The 14,500-nt window shown below is 45.5% G+C and overlaps 1 protein-coding gene and 1 long non-coding RNA gene across 6 annotated transcripts in view; one reads left to right on the forward strand and one right to left on the reverse strand.

The window, feature by feature from the left end:
* The window catches only part of RNGTT (RNA guanylyltransferase and 5'-phosphatase), a 431,251-nt gene extending 417,547 nt beyond the window's left edge, over window positions 1–13,704 (reverse strand). Inside the window, exons 1-2 of one of the 5 annotated variants that reach the window (XM_075923868.1) lie at window positions 13,384–13,704; window positions 6,101–6,210 (exon numbers count right to left, since the gene is read on the reverse strand). In XM_075923868.1, coding sequence (XP_075779983.1) covers window positions 6,101–6,210; window positions 13,384–13,447 — 174 coding nt within the window. In that variant the 5' untranslated portion in view covers window positions 13,448–13,704. The remainder of the gene's footprint in view (window positions 1–6,100; window positions 6,211–13,383) is intronic. The other 4 variants (XM_075923870.1, XM_075923869.1, XM_075923867.1 and 1 more) reach the window with 4 other exon arrangements.
* Window positions 13,674–14,490, forward strand: LOC142827830 (uncharacterized). Its single transcript, XR_012902596.1, has 2 exons — window positions 13,674–13,771; window positions 14,309–14,490. It is a non-coding gene; the product is annotated as an uncharacterized LOC142827830 (long non-coding RNA).
* The last annotated feature ends 10 nt before the right edge of the window (window positions 14,491–14,500 follow it).

The raw sequence follows: 14,500 nt of genomic DNA on the forward strand, positions 1-14,500 counted from the left end.
CACCTCCTCCTGCACCCAAATTCCCTCCCAGAGCTTGCATCTCTTACCCATTCCCACACCCAAATCCCTCATTTCCAGAGCCCATACCTCCTGTCCCTACCCAGTGAGAGTAAGAGCTCAAGACAGCAAGTGATGGAGAGAAGGGGAATGGAGAGGGTGGGCCTCATGGAAGGGAGTGGGTAGATCTTGGCTTGCCCGGACATTTAAAAAGTGATCTTGGGTGTAAAAAGGTTGGACCACTGACTTAGACCCTGAGCACCTGAGCAAGACATATGAACCAGACATCTATAATAATACAGGGTATGTCTACACTACCCTCGTAGTTCGAACTAGGAGGGTAATGTAGGCATACCGCACTTGCAAATGAAGCCCGGGATTTGAATTTCCCGGGCTTCATTTGCATAAGCGGGGAGCCGCCATTTTTAAAACCCCGCTGGTTCGAACCCCGTGCAGCGCGGCTACACGGGGCACGAACTAGGTAGTTCGAACTAGGCTTCCTAGTTCGAACTACCTAGTTCGTGCCCCGTGTAGCCGCGCAGCACCGGGTTCGAACCAGCGGGGTTTTAAAAATGGCGGCTCCCCGCTTATGCAAATGAAGCCCGGGAAATTCAAATCCCGGGCTTCATTTGCAAGTGCGGTATGCCTACATTACCCCGCTAGTTCGAACTAGCGGGGTAGTGTAGACATACCCTCAGAGCCCTCCTCAACTACTGCCTCTGGAGATATTTGCTAAAAGCAGTCAGATATTGGTCATATGTAGGGATGCAAATGACTAATCCATTAGTCAATTATTCAATAAGCAAAAGCTTATCAGACAATCAACACACTAGTCACTTCCCCACCCCAGCTGCCTATCAGAAAGGGGAGGTGAGGGTGCTAGGGGGAGCCACTTTAAAAGCTAGTTCCCCTATGCTCCAGCTCCATGGGAAGGGGCAGAGGCGCAGCAGCCTTCTACCTTTGAAATACACAAGAGTCCATGCTGGGGCCCTTGTACATTTCAAAGACGGGAGCACCACAGAGCCCAGAGGCAGCAGAGGACTCCCAGTGGCTGCATTTCAAAGCGGAAGCACCCTTATCGACTAATCAAATAGTCGATGGAAATCCCATTGACTATTTGATTAGTTGATTAATTTTAATATCCCTAGTCATATGCCATTGTAGGGCTCCTCATTATATCATCCCCTCAAACTTATCAATCTGAATCTTAAAACAAATGAGATTTTCTGCCTCAGCTACATTCCTCAGAAAGCTGTTTCAGAATTCCCCTCCTCTGATAGATAGAAACCTGATCTAATCACAACCCTAAACTTGTTGATGGCTAGTTTATATGCATTTGTTCCTGTGCCAATACTGGCCATTGACTTAAATAACTCCTCTCTCTCCCTAATGTGTATCCCTCTTTATGTAATGACATAGAAATGTAGAACTGCAAATGACTCCTGAGGTCCTTCTAGCTCACCCCACACAGAGAAGAATATTAAAGTATACTTAGACCAAACCTGAAAGATTTTGTCTAACCAGTTTTTAAAAACCTCCACTGATGGGGATGCCAAAACTTCCCTAGAGTAACCATTCCAATGAGTAGAGATTAGGGATCTGTGTACACAGTTAAACGACAAGCCTGGGCTCATCAGTTAACCCTCAGAGTTACACGCACCACCCTCCCCTTCTCTGCTACCTTTATATCAGAGGAAGCAATGCAGTGGGGAGGAGGACAGGCGGGAAGCCAATGCACCAGCTCTTACCTGCCCTCCTTATATAAACGTGTAATTTCAGCAGTTACATGTTTACAAAAATAAACATATTTTAACTTCACTAGTAGGGATCCCATTTAATCAGTTAACCAGATAAATGTTATGTTTAACTGATTAACAGCTTAAATGGGACAGGCAGGGGACTGCAGGCCAGGCATCCGCTGCCATGAGGAGAAGCTACTGTGGTCAGACCGGGCCCACTGCAGACAGGGGCTGCTCCAGCAGGGCTTGAATCCCCCCCCCCCGCAACTCCCTCACTCAGGTGATACATACCAGTTAACCATTCAAATCCCTCATACATAGAGTTTTTCCCTAATATCTAAGCCAAATCTCCCTAGTTGTGAACTAATTTCCTGCCCTATTTTCAGTGGATGCAGACAACAATTGATCACCATACTCTTTAAAACATTTACAGTATTTATCAGGACTTGTCAGGTCTCCTTCTCAGCCTTCTTTTCTCTAAACATGTCCAACTTTCCCACATGGGTCATATTTTCTATACCTCTTACTTCCATTGTTCTCATTTGGTCTCTCCAATTTGCCCACTGCTTTATTAAACTGTGACACTCAAAACAGGACACAGTACTCTAGCTGAGGCCTCACCACTTCTGACATGAACAGGGAAGTTACCTCCCATATCTTACATAGGACACTTCTATTTATATATTCTAGAATGACATTAGCCTCTCTCGCAACTGCACTGACAAAATTCCTCAGCAGAAGATCCAGGTGCTTTTTCATAGTTTTGAATTCTTGGAGCCCTCTAAGTTTATCAACTGGGCCACACTGTGAAAGAAAATTATGCATTAACCCTGTATGTGTCTCAGGATTCATTGCACTAAACAAAACAAAAGGATTACCGAGTACGCCAGTATTACAAAAAAAAATCAGTCAGCTACTGATATAAGTATCCACTGCTTTCAGTCCAGACTTCAAATATTCATGGGATTCTAACTAGGAAATGAGACACCTAAAAAAAATTATTCTGACAGTGCTTCAAAAGCAAAATAAGTAGAACTACTCTGATACCACAATTAGAAATATAAACAACCCACTTTCAAATATATACCAATAGCTCACTTTAAAAAATACAGTGTCTTTAATGTTTAACCATAATACATGTATAAGGGAATGGTAATAGTACACATTAACCTTTTCCATTTGGCAACCCTGGGGAACAGGGTATGCCAAGTTAAGGAAGTTTTGCGGACCACAGAGGGCACTCCAAGGAGCACATGTGGCTTTGCCTGCCCATCCACCAGGTGGATGCAGAAAGGAAAAGCGCCCAGTGAATTGCTTCACTGAGCTACCATTACTCCAGTTGGGGAGTGAGGGAAGAGGGAGTGGGAGCATACAGAACTACTTCCTCCTCCCTCTGCCAGGGTCCATACCATAGGTGTTTCCAGATTAGGGACAGAGGGAGTACAGAGGTTCAGGTGTATGTTAGTGAGATATTAGTAAAACACTATTACATATTCAGAAACACAGAGGAGTTCTGATTAATATAAATACCTATATTAAAAGGTAACAGTCCTCTATTTACATTTAAGGCGATTAGAGCATCAATTATTTGGATATAAGAAAGTTATCAATTAAACACACTAGCTTTTCTGGATTGTCAGGAAACAATCTTCAGTTGTGATTGGAGTTTACTCCTGGGGGAATTCTGCTCCAGAAAATGTAAAATTCTGCACAAATTTTAGAATTCTGCACAATTCTGCATATTTTAGCTGTCAAAACAACACTATAATCAGATCAGTTTCAATTGTTTTAGTAATCTATTTAAAAATACCTTTCAATAACTATATTTGTGACAGGACCATAACAAAAATTCCCCCAGAAATAGAGAGTTAAGGAAACCCCTCCAACAATCCAGTTCCTATTTCTCTGCCCCTTGCCCTCCAGCCACAGTAAGCCCCTCCCTCCAGCCCAGACGCTCACACCTTCTTCCACTTAAGACCCCAGCTGCAGAACAATCCCCAGCCCAAATGTCCACAACTTGCTTCCCCAGAGCTTAGCCGTAAGACTCATGTGTTTTAATTAAATTCTGCTTAAAAATGCATTAGGCTCCTGATGCAGAAAGAGCACTTTACAATATATTAGCTTGTGGTCAACAGTAGGACTGCAGAGGTGACCTTTAAAAATGTGAACTAAATGTAGATTACATGTCACCTACACCAGTACGCAAGAAAGCTAAATAATAGTTCTGAGAAGTTGAATAATATTAAGTTTCACAGCTGAGTGTGATGACAAATTAAATGCCAACATTAACTCACTCAGTGGTCATCATTTTAGTATGATCATAAATGAGGAAGTTATTTATAAGTAGAGATTCTTTGACATTAGGAATGTAACTACCCAATAAGCATCAGCTTATGAAGTAGTTGAGCAGTGACTCAACTAGTCACTCCCCCCCCCCCCCCCCCCCCATCCCTTGCTGCTTCTATCAGACAAGGAGAGCCAGCTTAAAACGTGGTTCCCACCAGCAGCATCTCCACAAAGAGGGGCAGGGGAAGTTGAGGCACAGCAGGGAAACAGCGCGAGCACGGATTGAAGCAGTTCCCACTTGTGCTGATCCAACTGCTGTGCCTCTCCATTTGAAATGCAGCAAGGGGCCTTTGGGGCTCTTGCTACATTTCAAAAAGAGTGAGGATCCCCAGGCAAGTAGGGACTGCTTGAGTCCCCACTGCTCTTCTGCCTTTTAAATGTAAAAAGAGCTTACTACATTTCAAAGGCAGAGGCGCAGAGAAGGTGCCACCTCACCCATCGACTACTCAATTAGTTCATTAATTGAAATTTAACATCTCTATTTGACATATGTGTTCGCTATTTGTATTCCAGATGTGGGTGTGCATGCATTAGAGCTGCAACATTTTCACAGCAGTATCCATTGACCTGCGTATGTGTCTCAGGTGAGGTTATATTAGGTTGTGCAAGTTGACACATCTTCACTCATCCTATTACTGCTGAACATTCCAGTACAAACAAAGAACATGGCGGGCAGGTATTGGAATACAAATAAGGATCAAACATGTCAAAGAACCTCTTGTTACTGGTAAGTAACTTCCTTTTTTTCCTCTTCTTCAAGTGATGGTCTCTATGTGTATTCCTAATATGAATGAATTTCATTTTAAAAAATTGTTGTGAGGCCAGGTTTGTAAGTGAAAACTGTCCAGTGTTAAACTACAGATATATGTGTAGTTTTTATTTTTCTATCATTTTAAAGAGTAATTCTTTGAGATCAAACTTTTTTTTAAATTGCATTGAGTACTATGTAGTAATTTTGTATTAAATCTCAGGTTATTGTGGGGGTTTTTTGGTTTATTTTTTTTAAAGAGTGAATAACAGCAGCTGCTAGTGGAATTGGGCATGAAGTTGTAACAAACATCACAGCCTACAGAAGATCAGAATGAACACAGAGTAGGTTTGTGTAGCTCCCACTCATTGTTAAGGTAGGGTAGAGGGTCACATGAGTGCATCAGCCAGAGTGTTGTGTGCTCCCAGAAGTACGCCACTTGGAGTGTGACATGGTGGTAAGTGCCCCAGTTCCATAGGTAGGTAGACTCAGAACGTAGGGCTCAGAAATCACCTTTTTAATGGATTATATCTATCAACATGATGTTATGTAACCTCATGAATTGTTGACCAATTTTTATTAATGGAATTTTATAAATGAAACAGTGTTAACCACTTTTGGATTAGCTTTTTAGTAGTCTGTTAAGAATTGCCCTTGAATCTGTTATTGTAACCTCATTTCAAACCATAAATACCTTGTAACTAAAGTTATTCCATATTGCCAAGCTGACAAAATATGGCCTGGGGGCCGGATCCGGCCTGCCAATCCAACGGATCCAGCCCACGGACAACCCTGCCAAGATCATCAGGCACACAACTGTCACAGTTTAAAGTGCTGTCCCTGTGCCTCTCTGCTCTTCAGGGAGGGAGGAAGCTTTGTGTGATCTCCCCCCCCCCCCCCCCCCCCCCCCCCCCCCCCCAGTCCAATCCTCTGCTCCTATTGGCTAGAAACAGCCTGCCATTCGGAGTTGAGAAATTGGCCTGGGAGCCAGGGGCCTCGCAACCCTCTTCCCCCTTCTGGAGTGGATAGCCACATGGAAGGAACAGCCTGTATTTTCAAGCAATCAGGGGCTGCAGCAGGCAGGGAGCACCGCCTGGTTGGGGATGCTGCAGGGCTGCTGACTTAAGTAAGTGCCTCCTAGACACAGCCTGCCTCTGGCACCCCTGCCACTCCTATACCCCAACTCCCTCCCTCAGATCACCATCCAAACCCTCTGCACCAGGTCTTAACTCCCTCCCAGACCCTGTATCCCTCCTACATCCTAACTTACCTTCAGGCTCTTTAAATAGTTAGACAGCATACTGGGATGGAAGCGATTTTCTTCAGCAACCTGATCATCATATCTTGGTCCTAACATTGTCTTCAAAGGCAAAAATTTCCCTATAGAATAAAATTAAATTTTATACTACCTATATATACACACATACAGACAGGTAATTTTAAAGCTATATGCAGAAGAGCTTCACAGAGGCTCAGCAATAATCTAACAGATTTAATTAAAAACAAGTCAGGAAAATGTGGACTGTCTGCCCCCCATCATGATGGAAGGGTGGCCAAGGCTCACCTCAGTAGCACTACACCACCAGGTTGCAATACCTGGAGTGAAAAGATGGGCCCAAATCCATAGGACATGAGCCACCAGTCTGGGAAAAATGCAAAGATGACCACTCTCCAACCTTTCCCTCTCCACTGGATGGGGGTCAGGGAAGTGTTTACACAGGGCACAGAAATTGGTTATTCCAGTTTGAATGTGGTTTGCCACCTAGGACCTTCCTGGGACCAAATGGTGGGTTGGAACCTACTGTTGGGAAATACTAGCTTAGATGAACAATACCACCACCACACCCATCAGATTACTCAATATTTTAAGATGCTTCAGTAAGCTCTTAGTTTGATGTTATCTCCTGAATTACCGCACATGAAAAAACATTACCAAAGCCTACAGCTGTTAAGTGATTAAAAACTTAATCATACTGTTGAATAATAGAATACCATTTATTCCAATATTTTTGGATGTTTTCTACATTTTTAAATATATTAACTAATTACAAGACAGAACAGTGTGTAGTGCTCACTTCATATTTATTTTTATTACAAATATTTGCACTGTAAAAAAAAATAGTATTTTACAATTCAACTAAGTAATGCAGCACAATCTCTACCACGAAAGTTGAATTTACTTCTTGGTACATAATTTTACATTGGTAACTTCTTTTGCTTTCAAAAATAAAACAAAGTAAATCTTTAGAGCCTATAAGTCTGCTCAGTCCTGCCTCTTGTTCAGACAATAGCGCAGACAAACACGTTTGCTTACATTTGCAGGAGATAATGCTGCCCCCTTCTTGTTTACAATGTCACCTGAAAGTGATAACAGTCATTCGCGTGGCATGGTTGTAGCCAGTGTCACAAATTTATGTCGCAGAATATGTATACATCCCTTCATGCTTCAATCACAGTTCCAGAGGACATTTGTCCATGCTAATGACAGGTTCTGCTTGATAACAATCCTAACAATAAGGGGTACCAATAAGGGGGAACAATAAGAACTAGAGGACACCAAATGAAATTAATGGGTAGCAGGTTTAAAACTAATAAAAGGAAGTTCTTCTTCACACAGCGTGTTGTCAACCTGTGGAACTCCTTGCCAGAGGAGGCGGTGAAGGCTAGGACTATAATAGAGTTTAAAGAGAAGCTGGATAAATTCATGGAGGTTAGGTCCATAAAAGGCTATTAGCCAGGGGATAAAATGGTGTCCTTGGCCTCTGTTTGTCAGAGGCTGGAGAGGGATGGCAGGAGACAAATTGCTTGATCATTGTCTTCGGTCCACCCTCTCTGGGGCACCTGGTGCTGGCCACTGTCGGTAGACAGGATACTGGGCTAGATGGACCTTTGGTCTGACCCAGTACGGCCGTTCTTATGTTCTTATGTACCTTCCTTGTGTTCTGTCAAATCTGTTGTGAAAATGTTCTTAAAATGAACAACATTTGCTGAATCGTCACCAAAAACTGATATAACAACATTAAATATATGGCAGAATGTAGATAAAACAGAGCAGGAGACATACAATTCTCACCTAAGGAGTTCAGTCACAAATTTCATTATTGAATTTTTTTAAACAAACACCATCCCCATGAAAACATGTCCTCTCAAATGGTGGCTATAGCATGAAGGGACATATGAATATTTAGCATATCTGTCACAAATATCTTGCAATGCCAGCTACGAAAGTGTCATATGAACACCTGTTCTCTCTTTCAGGTGATACTGTAAATAAGAAATTATCTGCTATAAATATAACCAAATTTGTTCGTCTTGGTAGTTGGCTGAACAAAAAGCTGGTCTGAGTGGATATGTAGGCTCAAAAGTTTTACATTTCTTTTGTTTTGAGTGCAGTTATGAAACAACAACAAAAAACCTACATTAGTAAGTTGCACTTTCATGATAAAGAGATTGCATTATGGAACTTGCATCAGGTGAACTGAAAAATACTATTTCTTTCGTTTCATTATACAATGCTAATATTTGTAATAAAAAATAATATAAACTGAGCACAGTACACTTTTGTAACTAAAAATCAATATATTTGAAAATGTAGAAAAAATCCAGATTGACATTTATTAAATGTCAATTGATATTCCATTATTTAACAGTGTGATTAAAATGGATTAAACCACCACCACACAAGGAACAGTTACATTCAAAATGACAGAACAAGAAAATAGAGTTTTTAAATGTCATTTTGTAAACTGGACCATAGAAACCATTGAACTGGTGTTTACAAATATGAAGCGTTCCAAAGGCAGCCTTAATAGAGCCAAATAGTGTCAGAAACTTCCATTTACAATCTACTCTTTTCATTATAACTGTTCCTCAGTAACACAGGTCTCTCCAGCAGCATCATGGAACAGCAACCTTCCACATAGAATACAATACTTACCTGAGGATCTCAGACATCTGAGATTGTTTACTTTAGCAGAACTACAAGCCTTGATCTTATTAAAGTTCTCAACTATTATTGCCTAGAGCAGAGGTGGGCAAATTCCAACCCATGGGCTGGATCCAGTCCACAGGTTAATCCCTGGCAGGCCCTCACCTCTATGTTTACCTGCACCTCCACAGGTATTGGACAATCACAGCTTTCGTTGGCTGCAAATCACTGTTCTGAGAGCACTGGTCCTCCTCATCCAATGTCTCATCTCCAGCCATGACCATCAGGTCCAGGTTCATCTCCACTCTGTGCTCCCCAGCCAGAGTGAGGAATACAGCAAACTGTGCACTTTTCTCTTACTCCCTAACAAGGGGGAACAATCAGCAATGTTCCCATACATGTCAGAGTCAGGGGAGGAGGGTGTGGAGAAGAGAAGCCCATCCTAAAGGGTGCCTGGGGGAGTGGAGCAGTGTCAGGGGGAGAAGGAGAGGTCTTTTTTCTGCATGGTTTTATGAGAAGCAATCCCACTGAAGGTACATCCCATTTTCATGGGGCAAATAATCCTTTACCTTGCTTTAAGTTATGATAAGAGGAAGCTGCTACCAAATTTGGTGGTCTTTGCTCTTAATGTTCAGGATGAGTTCTTGAACAAATAGACAAACTCTCTCAAATATATAATTCAGATGTTAAAACATGATTAAGTAAATGTGTAACTGCTGAAAACGTCAGTGGTTCCATGGTTATGCGCAGGGGGGTTGGAGCTAGATGGCTCCCCAGCTTGTGCACGTGGGGAACCAGCTTTTAAGCTCCCGCCTGTCCCCCATAGCATTGCTACCTCAGAAACAGAGGCAGCAACGTGGGTGAGGAGGGAAGGCAGGCCTACCCACACATACTGGGAGTCTGTGTGTAACCGTGAAAGTTAAACAATGAGCCCAAGCTCATCGGTTAACTGTGTAAACAGTTACATTTTCACATCCCTAATACATAGTAGCCTAGGTGCTTTTCCTCGACACATCTGTGACAGCACGTTGGGGTTTTCCTGTCTCCTGCACCCCCGTAATGGCACGGACAGACTCCACCAGCCAGGAGAATAGAGGGAGTTTATTGCTTCTCCAGGATAAAGCACAGATGTAATCTGGTTACAGGGCAGGCCTAGGATGCCTCAGCCCCCCTTGAGATGGGGGAGCCTGGGCCCCTAAATCCCAGCCTGTTGCCTAGGCTGCTGCCCCCATGATACCAGCCAGAAACCTAACTAACTCACTTCCAGCCCTGCCCCCAGCCAGGGCTCCACTCCCCTTCTTCCCATTGTTCTGCTCCCTGGGAGAGAATTGGTCAGACAGGTTCAAAGCCCCCTTGCATAATGACTCATCCCCTGCCCTGCTGGGCCATGCTGCAGACAGCAGCCAGTGGAGGTCACTCACAACCCAAGCCTAGCAACCAGCAAGGTACCCACACTTCGTCACAACATCTTCTAAACAGAGAAAGTTTTCATCCTGAACTCAAATTAACTGCAGCTTATCTGCTGCATATGATCTATTGTACAACATTCAAACCCTCTAACCTGCAGAGATATCCATGTTCCTGTACGGTAAGTAATTATCAACCTGTGGCCCACTCAGCACACAGCTGTGATCTATGCAACATCCTCAGTGCTACACAGGCATTATATAGGTTGGACCTCCCTAGTCTGACACTAATGAGGGGTGTCCACCTACCCAGCTGCATTGCAGGCCCTAGCCAGGCTTGCTGCCTGCGGCCACAGGTCGACTGCTAATCCCAGTTTTCCAGTCAGGCAGCTGGCTCCAGATCCAGCTCTGCAACCAGCACTCTAGCTGCAGACTGGGATCCGACCGCTGTGTCCGCCACTCACCAGTGTCCCAGCCTCCCCACTGGCTCTCTGGTCCAGGGGCTGTATCGTCCAGCAACAGATGTTGCCGGACCAGTCAGTCACATTCCACAGAGATTCAGTCTGTATATATTGTGCAGATTTGGCCCATGTTATGCATAGAATGCTGCACAGCAACTCTCAGTGGTGAACAGGTTGAGAACTACTGTGGTACATAGCACATCCCTGGATCTCATGCTAAACATAATAAAGTAAAGAAAGAATCACAGAAAGACTTCAAAAAAAGGCAGTTGACAAACAGAAAAAGTGGCTGAGACTTGCAAATGTAAATATAATTGAAGGAAGGAATGAAACATAACCTCAACTCACCAAAGTTAATGTACGTGACTACTTTGAAACCAAAGGATCAATTAATTAGACTACTGACAGATTTAAAGTTAGGCATGGATTTAAGATGAATTAGAACCTAGAAGAATACAAAAATGTAGATCTGCATCCACCAAGATCAACCCACAATCTGCTAGTCATCTTTTATCTCTATCTGCATCTACACCATCAAGCCATCTCACAAAGACTAACAACTGGGGAAGTGGAAGGGGGAGAGGGGAATGATCTTTCAGGCAAGAGATAGCACAGAATATGTAGCATGAGGGTTGGAACTGGAGATAAATGGTAGTGTGGTGTCAGGGTCCGTGTTCCCTGTCACCTATGTGCTTGTGTGGCCACTCCAGAGAAATTCAAATGCTGCCCAGCTCATTAGCAGAGCTCCCAGTTAGTTTTGGTGTTTCTATTGGTGATGCACATTAGGAATTTTAAAATAAGTTTATTTTCGTAAACAGCAGTTACACGTTTACATGCAGGGGAGCAGATAGGAGCCAGTGCTCTTGGGATTCCGGCTTTTAAGATTGCTCCCCACAAACACTGGCTCCCGTCTGCTCTGCACACACACACCTGTCATGCTGCTACCTCCATACCAGAAGCAGAAGCACAGGGGGACAGGCAACTGTGCAGGAGCTGGCTTGCTCAAGGACCCAGCTTAAAAGCTGGCTCCCCATAAGCACCAGCTCCCACCTTCCTCCCTGCCCACTATTTCCTCTGTGGGAGGCAGCAGTATGGGTGGAGGGGGGAGACATGCTCTGCGGGAGCTGGCACATGAGGGGAGCCGGTTTAAAAGGCAGCTCCCCATGGACACCGGCTCCCACCTCCTCACCGCCAGCTGACTCTGTGTGTAACTGTGAGGGTTAACCAATGAACCTAGGTTTACCAGTTAACCATGTACACGGGTACAGAGTACGATTTCTAATGCATTTTCACATATACATTGGTGTACATAAAAAAAATTATTCCACACACGGATGGAAAAAATCTGCACATGGAGCATAAAGATTAGAGGGAACATTGGTCAGGATCTCAAGGAAGATGGGTGGCAGAGGAGGAAAGGGCATCACATTGTGTGCTGCTCCTGAGGACTCACAAGTGACAGCACACAGCACCAACATAGTTGAATCACAGTGAGGTACCAGGGTACCACCAGCTCCAATCCCCATGGCTGGGGGAAGGACCTGTTTACCAAGAGTTGGCAGGCTGAATGCAGGACTGGGAGCACAGCCACTGTAACCATGCCTCTAATACAAAGAGTACGTCTACACTGCAACACTATTTTGAAATAACTAGTGCTATTCCAAAATAACTTAGTCCGTGTCTACACAGCAGGCAGTTATTTCAAAATAGTGTCAAAATACCGTCAAGCTGGAGAACTTCTTACTGCGACTCCTGTAATCCTCATTGCACGAGGAATAAGGGAAGTCAGAGGAAGAGTAAGTACTCCATTATGAAATAAGAGCAGGGTAGATGCTCCCTATTTCGAAATAAGATACGCAATTGATGTAGCTCAATTTGCATAGCTTATGTCGAGTTAAGCCCTGCTGTGTAGATGCACCCAAAGGCAGCAGCACATACCTCTGATACACAGGCAGCAACCAGCATCCCAGGAGCCAACGTGCACTGGGAGCCAGCTTTTAAATTGGTTCCCAACATGTACCAGCTGCCACCTCGCATTGCAGGCTGTGATACAGAGCCCATAGCTGACTCCCCGCAAGCAGGGCAGGATCCCATGTGTAATCATTCATGGTGGGTTTATCAGGTAATCATGTAAACCAGGGGTTCCCAACCTGGGTTATGCGTACCCCTAGGGGATATGACAAGCTTGTCAAGAGGGTACGGGGACTATTTGGTAAATAACTAATTTATCCTAATGGAAATATTCCAGAAGTAGCAGTGTTAGTGAAAAAATTTGCAGATTCTAGAGACTAGAATTTATTTCCTTTCATATTGACTAGGGGGTACTGGAAGGTTTACTAAAAGCCAAGCGGGTACGGGGACCGAAAAAGGTTAGGAACCCCTGATGTAAACGGTTATCCTGTTTCATCCCTAAAGAGAACTGAGGCATTAAACCAGCTTGAAAAGGGAAAAAGCAGCGAGACGCCACTTAGCAAAGAGAGAGGCGCCCCAGTCCCAAGAGACAGGCGGTGCCTGTAACTCCCCTCCCCACACCCTGCCCTAGGGAGCCCGCTGTCCCCCCGCTGCAAGCAAGCGGTCCGGTTCGCCGACGGAGCTGGGGATAGGACTCCTCAGCGCTTCCCCCCAGCGCCAAGCCAGACGCGATACCCGGACGCGGCGCGGTGCCTCCCCTCGGCCAATGGCCCCGCCAGCGGCGGCGGCTGGAAGAGGAGCGAGGAAGCGGCGGCCGCCCCGCGCCGAGCACCCCGGCCCCGCTCACCTGCCACCGGCTGCCCCCTCCTGGGGCAGCGCAGCCAGCGCGGCGGGATCTTGTTGTAGGACATGGCGGCGCCTCCTGCTGCCCAGCAGGGCTCGCGCTAACGCCGGGCCGGGCGGCTGCGGACGCGGCTCCTCCCCAGTCAGCGGCTCCGGCAGCCCCTTCCCCGCGGCAGCTTCATTCAGACCCAACTCCACAGCAACCGCCTCTCCCCACAATGCACCGCGACGCGGAAGCGCCACTTCCGCTTCCGGGGCTCTCTGCTCGCCAGGGCCGAACGGCGGAGAGACGTTGCTTGGGCGACGACGTTTAACGTCAGCCCCCCCCCCCCGGGCCTGGCTCGGGAGTCCGGGTTTGGACGGGAAACCCAGTCGCCGCCCGCGTGGGGAGGGTGAGGAGGGAGCCCGGGGACCAAACCCCCGCGCCCACCTGCTGCCCCGCACTTAGCTTGGAAGCGCCGCGCGGCCGGGGGCAGGACTTCATGACCCCTGGGGTCTCTTCCAGCGCTATGGTTCCATGAGCGCCTGGGTGGCGGGCGCTCGCACAAAGCAGCCTGGGCCGTGCCTGGGACTCCTGCGGCTACTAGAACAAGGGGGGGAGGGTACAAGGAAATAATTGAACAGCACTTTAGCGAGGAGGGGAAAAAACTAGAGTGACTGGACAATAAGTGTGAAAACTTGGGATGCTTTTATCTTTGGGCGAGAGGTACTAGTCGCCAGGCTATACAAGAAAACGGCTCCAATGTGAGCTCATCTTGTCACTCTGAAAAACACACACACACACACTCTCTCATAAGCTGTGACCTTAGTCCTTCCTTCAGATTCATGTATGGAGGAGCTTCTGTATCCACCACATCCTATGAAAGTCAATTTGGCTGCATAGGAGCCAAAGCAAGACTGGCAACTAAATTATTATGTATTATTTGTAGCACCATAGCACCGAAGAGCCTCACCATGGCCTTGAACCGTGTTGCACTGGGTGTTGAACAAACAAGATAAAAAGATGGTCTCTGCCCCAAAGAGTTTACAATCCAAGTACAAGATAAGACATCAGATGGCTATCAACAGACCAGCGGGAGCACAAGCCAACAATGGTCAACATGATAGTGGTCTCAATCCAA

The sequence above is a fragment of the Pelodiscus sinensis genome, chromosome 3 (assembly GCF_049634645.1).
Source record: "Pelodiscus sinensis isolate JC-2024 chromosome 3, ASM4963464v1, whole genome shotgun sequence".
Lineage (NCBI taxonomy): Eukaryota > Metazoa > Chordata > Testudines > Trionychidae > Pelodiscus > Pelodiscus sinensis.